Below are 9,075 nucleotides of genomic sequence, written 5' to 3'. Positions count from 1 at the left end.
GCTCTGGGTAACACCAACCCCAGGTCAGCCAGCCACCTGCACAGCAGCCTCCTCAGAGCTGGGCAAGACTGCATCCCCAGAGAAGCAGCATGGCCTAGCCTGCTTTGGAGTCTCGGCAGGGACTAGCAAGCAGCTGACTAGACCTTGGAATACCATGGCTGCTTCACTGTTCAAAGCCCCAAGACAAAGAATTTTCCTCACTTACTGGGGGAGGAAACAGACCACAGAGTGTGATTTGCTCACTGTCACAAGTGAGCAAGTGACCACTAGTAGTGACTACTGGTGGCATGAGCAGAAACTGTCTTCAGACTCTGGTCATTTCTGCAGGCCTGGCACAGTTCGACACTCGAGAAACGCCTGCCCAAATGACGACACGCGAGGGACTTGCAGGACTCTCTCCAAGTCTCAAGATGTTGGCCTCTGATGCCCACAGGGCAGGCCAAGGCTCCACAGGACCCACAACGGCCGGTGCCTTCTCTGCAGGTCACCACCACCACGCTGGGGATGGTGCTCAAAGGGGAAGTGTGAGGAGGAGGCTGCCAGGAGAGGGTGGGGTCAGGGGCCAGTTCTGCATGGAGCAGCTGGGGCTGCATGTCCAAGACAGTAGTGCTGGGCTGAAGCCCCCGTCCCCCTCCTCTGAAGGGCCCTCTCAGGTAGAGTACATACAAGCTCTGGCCTTGGATGCCGAACTGAAGCCCACACAGGAGAACTACTATGATGGAGCTTTCTATCAGGGAGGTGGTTAACAGGGTGCAAAGCCTCATTCCGGTGGGCAAGTTGGTGACCTCTTCAAAGCCCATTTACTTATCGATCATGTGGGGATGAGTTATTGTGAGAAATGAGATAACACAGGTAGAAGACCTAGCACCGTGCCTAGCCTCTGGCAAAAGCCCTCAGACAGCCTTTATTATTAGACATGAATGGGCTTCCTCAGTGGGATGAGGGCACACACAGAGCACCAAGCTGTCCAGTATGCTGTGCCGGGAGTGGGCACTAGGTTTGCCCTCCAAGGCACAGACAAGGGGACCCAGTAAGCTAAGGGCTGGGTTAGTGGAGTCTGTGATGCTGTGGGGTAGGGGTGTGGGGAGGGCCCCGCAGTCGGCCCTGAGGTGAGGCAACTACCAGTAGCTCAAGGTGGCTGGAGGCTGCAGGTCCTGAGGAAGCCGCAGAAGGAGGGGAGAACCATGGTTGCTCAGATTCCTACCAACTGCAAAAGCCAGATGCTTGCCACCGTCTTAGAGCCACCAGCTGACAGAGAAGCCACCAGGATTACCTCCGCCAGCAGCGGGCAGTGGGGACTGAGTCTGAGTCCTTCCTTTGGGATCAGAGAGACCAACCCTCTGCCAGGTCTGGGGTACTCTGAACCCAAGCTCAGGGAGGTGATGGAGCCACCCCACCACCACACTCCCAGGATGAGCTGCAGAGAATCCCCTGCCAAGTGAGCTCTTCTGAGAAGCAGAGTGTGCAGAGATGGGAGAGGTGGAGGTCGCTGGTCACCACGGCTCTGTGCAGGGACCTGAGGTCAGAAGCCAGGTAGACTGAGGGTGCAGGGAGCCCAGGGACAGGAAGCAATAGGTATCTGTTGCAGGAGACACTAGCTGGTGTGGGATGTTAAGATGGATTCCTCTCAGGAGTCAGGACAATGGTGGGGAATGGATCGTTCTGCGCCTAGGAGCTGCCTCCTGCTCTCAGTAAAAAAAATTCAGATCCGAGACCAGGTCCGTAAAGTTTCCGTTTCTGGCCCCAGCACCTGATCCAGGATCCAACATCCTGAGCATATGCAGGAGTCCAGGGCTTCAAGTCCCAGCCGCCCTCCACCCGCCCCACTCAGCTGCCTGCCTGGGCTGGGAGCCAGTCATCCTGGGTACACCATGACAGATGATCCCTCGCCACCAGGTCAGCAAGAAGTCCCTAAAGGGTGTGGAGCTACCGCACAGGGCCCTTCCCAGGCTGGCTGTCCCAAAGGCAACACATACCTTGGTAGCTGGTGCTGCCACTGCTGCTGAGGTAGGACTCCACCAGCGGGGCCTGTTCCTCTGACTGCCGGGCCCGCCGGCTTCGGGGCCGCCCATCGGCATTGGCCTGCACCATCAGGGGCTCCTGGCGCTTCTTCTTCTGCTTCTGCTCCAGCAGAGCCCGCTACAGAGGCATCGGACAGGCACAGAGGTGGGCGGGCTGGAGAGGGCTGCTCATGGCCTCTACCCAGAGAGGGCTCCCGGACAGGGAGTGGAGAGATGACCTTGCTTGCTCAGCTCACTTCTAAGGGTCACAATGGGGTCCAAAACGCACTTGAGGCCAAGGCCTCATGTCCTTGGTACCCCAAGACTTGGGTTGCAGGAAAAGGAGGCAAAATTCAGCCAATGTAGCTGCCCCAGCAGGATCACAGCACACTCAGCCCTCCAACTGCAGTCACCCCAGATGCCTGCCTGGCAGACGCCCTATGGCCTGGGCAGAGCTAATGCTGAGCTGGTAGAAGAGAAAGCTGTTTCTGGCTCCCTCTCCCCACCAGTCAGGAGCGCCCCAGGAAAGGCGCAGCCCTCTCGCTTTCCCCTTGGAGATGCCAGCCCAGACTCTGGCCAGGATGGCATGTGCTGACCACCCTTCTTTCTGGCCCCAGCCTTACTCACCTGCCGGTCAAGCTTCTGCTGCCTCAGGTTGCTGCCCTCATCATCTAAGACACTGCAGAAGGAGAGAGGGGTATTTAGGGCCTGCCATGACCTGCCAAGATACAGCTTAGAGCCCACCCAGCACATCTGTGTTCTTTACACCCCTCCCATCATGGCTGCTGGCCATGGGAGAGGGAGGAAGGGTTAAGGCTACCATCTGGGAAGCTACTCCCTGGGAACCAGCTGGGATGAAAGGCTTGAGCCTTATTTCTGACATTCTGGGAGCTTACCTCCTGCTGGGAGCCCACCTCCTGCTGGGAGCCCTACGACCCCAAGACTGCCCAATCAGCCTGGCCCTAAAGAGTACGGGAGACTTTCCCCTTGGGCCCATGAGCAGAGCCTGACTGAGTTGCAGGGGAACCTGTCCAGAAGCACTGGGCAATAAGCCAAGCCCAAGGCCAGAATTCAGACCAGGGAACTGTTCCCTCCGGCTCCCTCTCAGCTCTCAGCAGCTCTTCCCCTCGTCTTTCCATCCCCGCTAGAGGAGGCTGGGTCCTCTGGGGCAGACCTCTCCCCATCTGTTCAAAGCAAACTTCTGGCTTTCTAGGTGGCTGAGTGGAGGTGCTGACACTGTTCAGTGAGGCTGAGGGTCCCCTCAATTGGGAGAGTAAGGCTAAGAGACAAACCAGTCCCTCTGGGCAGGGCTAGGACTGGGTAGGGATGTCTGCAGAGTGGACACAGCACATCAACACATGGTCCAGCAACCAGCCACTGGGCCCTTCCCTGGCCACAGACATGGTGTCAAGCAGCACCAGGGCATCAAATCCTTGAGTCCCCAAGGTCTTGGGACAGGCAGCATCATCTCACACAGACTGACCTGGCCTCCTAGGAGGGCAGAGAACAAGTAGGGAGCTGGTAACTCAAACTACTTCGCTTTCTTTCTAGTCCAAGACATATGTATGAAACCTAGGCCCAAATTCTATAAGACCCAAGGTCAGGACAGCTGTGTGGGGTGGTGTTGGAGCCTGAGGACCTGAGCTCTAGGGACCCTCAGTTATGCTGGAGCCTGTCCCCGAACCAGACCTGTGCGTGGGTACTGGCACAGACATATTTGAGTACATGAGGTTTGTGTGTAAGGCTGTAAGTGTATCTCGTGCACGTGCACACTCCGGGAGGTGTCTAAATGTGTGAGCGCATCTACCTGGGTAAGCACATACCGCATATACATGCATGCAAATATCTGCGTAAGAAGTGGGCATGCTTGTGTGCAGGTGAGCACGGTGGAAGGGGAAAAAATCAGGTCAAATCACCCCAAGGACAAGGTGAAGCCATTTCCACCTCCTCCAGAGAGCAGTAGTAGCCCTTCTAGCTGGAACAATCACTGACCTGAAATGTCCCTTCAGCTCATCTAAATTACTTATGCCTCTGTGTGCTGAGGGACCCAGCCAAGAGCAGCTGGAAGTTCATGGATCACAGACAGCCCACCACCACTTGCCCGGACACAACTGATGAGGATTCTGCATCTTTCCTGCTTGCCATCTTGGAAGGCCTTTCCTGATTCTCACCGGCTGCTCTGCACTCAGAGGAGCCCCAACTATGATCTGGGGCCGTGCACAGAACAGCCTCATTCCCCAAACCCTCCGCTGCCAGAGCACAGTAGAAAACACTACCCACTACACATGCTTCTAAGTCAGACCTCAGTCTTCCTAAAATTTCCCACCTGCCTAAGAGTACACAGCTGTACTGGGACTCCCCGTGGACCAGGGAACAGGGAACCAGCTCCTGAAAACTCAAGCTGATGGGCCTGGTCAAAGTGTCCCATCACAGAAGGCATGCACCACAGGCTGGAGAGTGGCAGCAGGACTTTTGAAGAAAGGGGAAAGTACCAGAGTGGGCAGGATGCCAAGGGCTCTACTAGGTCTGGGAGACTACAGCTCTTCCTCCCCAAGTCAATGGCCTGACTGAACGACACAAGGGCAAAGCATCTGCTCACACATCTGCTGACTTCGAAGGGTCAGTCCCAAACACCACTGTCCACCGCGGCCTGCTGTGTGAGCAGCGCATACTCATTCAGGATTGCCAGGATCCAGATGAAAACTGCAACCTGGGCTCCGTGTGGCACCTGACAGGAGCGACGGGGCCTCAGATCTAACTGTGTTCTCCTTGCCAAACTCTGTGCCTAGGCACGCACAGGGCAGCCTGTAATCTCAGTCATGTGCTTGCTGGTGGCCTGGCCACAGGAGCATGTGTCACCTCTGCAAGACAGTAGTACTGGCTCCCCTTCATGCCAGCAGGAGAGGCCATTTCATGGCTTTTGGGGGTGATGCAAGCCACCTGCACTTTCAGAGGGCAGGGCCAGGGGCAGTCACCTGGGTCATCCCTGGCACCAGGCTTGGCTGAGCAGAAAAAAGATAATATCCATAGTGCATGGGTCATTTAGAAAAGGGGACATCCGGCTGAGACATAAGCTCACATTAGCAAAGTCATCTCTGGAACTGCTGGGTCACAGCAGCTGCTCGATGCTTGACTGACAAGAGGTGGTTCCAGCCAGTGGCCTCACTGCCCAGTGTTCCCATAATGTCTTTATCTGTGCACAGGGGGCGTGGAGGGGGTGGTTTCCTACCACAGGCCACCGCCCCACTGCCATGGGCTTTCCACACAAGTTATGCCCGGAGGGAAGGAGGCTGTTTTCCATGAAAACATTACTTTCTCTTCCTCTGTCCCCACCTGCATTCCCTTATGGGGGTTAAAGAGCTGCAAGCTTTAATAATGCTGGTCCCCAGCTAAGATTATAGGTAGAATAGACTTAACCACCAGCTTTCAGAGAGAAATGGATGAATACAAAGGCTGGGCTTCTAAGGAATTCCAGAAACTCAGATACCCTGGGAGTGCCTAGAGAGCCGTCCACCACCTCTTTCCACCACAGTGGAGCAGCTGGAGTAATGGCACAGGGCTGGGGGCGGGAGCATGTGCTTGGTGAATAAGAACATTGCCTGGCTGATGAAGACCACCCAGGAGGCCAACAGGAATCCACCTAAACGAGGGGGCTCCAAGAACGGGCACCGCAATGGAGTAAAGCAGGTTCCTGGCACAGCACGGTGTTTCTATGAGAGCCGCAAAGGTCTGAGGTGGACCACAGTCACCTAGCAGGGATAAGCTTGTACTGGGTGGGTGTTTCTGCCTGACAACAATGTGTCTGGATCACACAGCATCTATGCCTGGTGAGTAACAAAGAATCTCCTGCAAACAGCGGAGGGTAGTGGAGAACAATGACAACGACGATGGCTGTCTCCAAGGAGAGAACCGAAGCTCCTCTTACCTCCTCAGCAGGCCCAGCCGCTCTCCCCGCCACCCCCACCCCCCACCAGATGGCCCTGCCTTCTCATCTCCCACTCCGCCACCTTTCCTAGGCATCTTTCTTTCTCACCAATACACCCGGCCTGCCTCTTTCTAATGGGCACTATCCTAGGCAGCTTGAAACGATAACCATGAAAGGAGACAGTAATGGCTTTTTAATGACTCGCGCTCCAATTATGGAACCACTGCCAAGCCCAGGCTGCCAGCTGCAGCCCCGCCAGGAGACTCGGACGGCAGACAGGGCACTGATGGATGGGTCTTCCAGCTGACCCTGGTGGCTTCTTCATTATAATCACCTCCTGCTGAGGGCTGGACCAGAGAGGCCCAGGAAAGCACCGGCCACTGGCTCATGAGAGTCAGAGAAACCTGGTCTGCTGTGTCCACCAATCCACCCACTCTGCCCAGGACCAACGAGGTGGCCCTTTTACCTCCCAGGAAGACAGCCCCTCCGCATCCCCTTGCTTCCCCTGAGGAGCAAACAGGTATCTGAGGAGTGAGTGAACCACACTCGACAACAAATGAGGGCAAGGGCACCTCTCTCGTGGGCTGAGAAAGCCAGACACAGCTAACATATTTAAGAAGTTGGTCCCCGCCCCCAACACACACATGCACTTCTTAGACCCACCCTACATGCTCCAGCTAATCCACCTGAGCTGACCAGAGCGTGGGGGCCAGGCCAACCTATGGACAGACCCACTTTCCATGCCCACTTTGCCCTCTCCCTTTCTGCCCTCATTGTTTCTCCTCAGTCATGGTGGAAGCTGCCCCTACTGGACCCAGGAAATCAGAAAAGTAGGCTGTCAGGGGAGGAAAGACCACCCAGGGTGCCTGGTTGCAACCCCGTGCCCAAGGCAAGATACCCTCCCCGCTCTGGTAATTCAGAACTGCTGGGGAAGATACCTCAGACTCAATCCCCCACCTCACTCTCTTAAAGCACGTGACGCAGGCCATGCAAAAGGCAATCATGAGCCATAGAGAACAAAAGAACAAAAAGGAGGGGAGTCGCTGAAAGGCTGGAAGTATGCAGATGCAGCCTTATGTTCAGATAGGGGAAGAAATTATAGTCTGCCGATCAGTGAGTCAACATAAGACTGTGGACGGGGTTAACTGAACAGCTGGGGGAGGGAGAGTTAGTGACCACTAGGAGCAAGCCCAAGTTCCCAGCAAGTCGGGGCACATGTCCTCAGGCCTATTGGAAGAAATGGGAGGACAGGACAGCCAGGCTTCCACAAGGAACTGCAGAGACCAGAGATGATAACTTGTGAGCAAGATGAGGCAATGTAAGTGGAAAGCTAGTCCAATTAGACAAATATTCAAAGGTTTTTGCAACAATGGATCATGCCACAGTCAAAGAAGGTCTTTAGTATCGTGCTTCTCTTGGTTAGCGTGTTTACTGATGACCTGAAGACAAGGCGGGCCTCTCAGCAGACTTACAAGTAAGACAAAGTAGAAGAGACACTAACTGTTCACTCTGACAGTAGGAATTCAGAAGGCTTCGGAAAGTAAGCAAAGAATGTCACAAGTGGAAACCTAACAGGAGAAGGTCAAAGCCTTAGTGGGTCTCAACACCCAGGTCTTGCCCACCCATGCAGGCAAGATAGAGGTGACAGGGCTTGCCATCAGCCTGAGGGCGGACTTTGGGGTTTCATTTACAGAGACCTTTGAGGTGAGTAGTCAGTGAGTCAAAGCCATCCCATGAGGATGGGGGAGGGCTCAAAAGCTGCAACAGGACAGTCTCGCTCTGCTTGGTGCTGGACAGGCGACATCTGGGACACTGCCTGCAGCTCCAGGACCCGTGCTGGGAGAGGGCAGAGACCAGCCTGAGGGCATCCGCAGGTCCCTGTCCCTGAATCACCTCTATCGACCTTGTGTTTCCTCTGCTTCTTCAACTGCAGAGACCAACAAGACGACACCCTGAGGGAGCTTGGGGGACGAGTGGAGAGATTTTCACCTAGTTCTGCTCCTCTTCACTGTCACCAGGTGAAGCAGTGGGCTGTAGCACCCAGGGCACCTCTGAGGCTACCCCAGAGGCAGAACGGCAGGAGTCAGGAGTCTTGCTTAATCAGTAGTCATTCTGCTCCCCAGAAAGCAGGGTAAGGGCATGACGGGAGGACCTTAACAATGACCAAGAGGAGGAGGACCCAGAGACATGCTCGGGCTCACCCCCAGGGAGACCTTTCTCCTGGCCACAGCCAGTACCTCACGGAAGGCTGTACGTGGGGATGCACAGAAGCTTTCACGCAGGACTCCACGGCCTGTAAGGGCCCTTCCCGCCTGAGATCCTTGTTCTGTGATCTAGAGACTCCAGGAAGCCCCTCTGGGAAGGGAGAGCGTTATATCCCTCAGGTGTGCTGAAGACCTGGCGTGGGGCCAGGAAGGCTAAGAGGGCCTAAGAACTACCCAGGGATGCCACTTTGATTCCAAGCGGCATCTTGTCTGTGCTGGGTCCTGCTAGGCACCCAGCCGAGTACCAGACAAGGTCCCTGCTCTCCAGGTGTTCATGGCCTGGTAAGGGAGACACCAGGTAACAGCTGCAGGACCATGCAGACAGTACTGAGGACAGGGCCAGCCATTGCTCCCACCCAGTACGGTCCTTCCTCTCAGTGCTCGACCTTCGACTCATAAAAAGTCATTAACTAGGGGTATTTAACACTCCTCAAGAACACCGGTGAAGAGAAAATGGCAGAAGTGGAATTAGATGTAATAGAAAAAAAGGCAAAGATTATTCCAATTGTTAAACTTTACAAATGAAATGGCTCCCTTCTAAATCAGAATGTGAGATTAATCCATGATCATTATAAACTGAGCCATAATTACCCTTAAGAAGATTATCAGCAACTGTCACTGCTTCAAAGAAAATGAGCCAGACCCAGGGAACGCAGGTGCAACCATCATCAGAGAGAGAGCAGAACCCCAACCAGCAGAGCTAACAAGAAATCCACTCACCTCTCGCCCCCAAACCAAATGACACATTCCAGTTGACATGCTGTGACATTAACGAAACCTCATGCCAAAGCACGTGCACACGTGCCCATCCCCCTCATCTGCAAGTAAACTGCTTTGCCTGCCTCCTGCCCCAGTTTTCTCTGTGATCAGAAAGGCATATGGCTGT

The 9,075-nt window shown here is 54.9% G+C and overlaps 1 protein-coding gene across 3 annotated transcripts in view; it reads right to left on the bottom strand.

The window, feature by feature from the left end:
- Positions 1 to 9,075, bottom strand: part of TUB (TUB bipartite transcription factor) — a 79,742-nt gene that overhangs the window by 14,150 nt on the left and 56,517 nt on the right. For 2 of the 3 annotated variants that reach the window (XM_039863492.1, XM_039863493.1), the window contains exons 2-3: positions 2,628 to 2,679; positions 1,977 to 2,139 (exon numbers count right to left, since the gene is read on the bottom strand). In XM_039863492.1, the coding sequence (XP_039719426.1) occupies positions 1,977 to 2,139; positions 2,628 to 2,679 (215 nt within the window). Of the gene's footprint in view, positions 1 to 185; positions 205 to 1,976; positions 2,140 to 2,627; positions 2,680 to 9,075 lie in introns of all 3 variants that reach the window. The other variant, XM_039863494.1, reaches the window with a different exon arrangement.

Source organism: Pteropus medius, unplaced genomic scaffold, assembly GCF_902729225.1.
Source record: "Pteropus medius unplaced genomic scaffold, Ma_sr-lr_union100, whole genome shotgun sequence".
NCBI classification, from domain to species: Eukaryota; Metazoa; Chordata; class Mammalia; order Chiroptera; family Pteropodidae; genus Pteropus; species Pteropus medius.
Note: the sequence above shows the minus strand (reverse complement) of the source record. Positions and strands in the feature narration are given on the sequence as shown.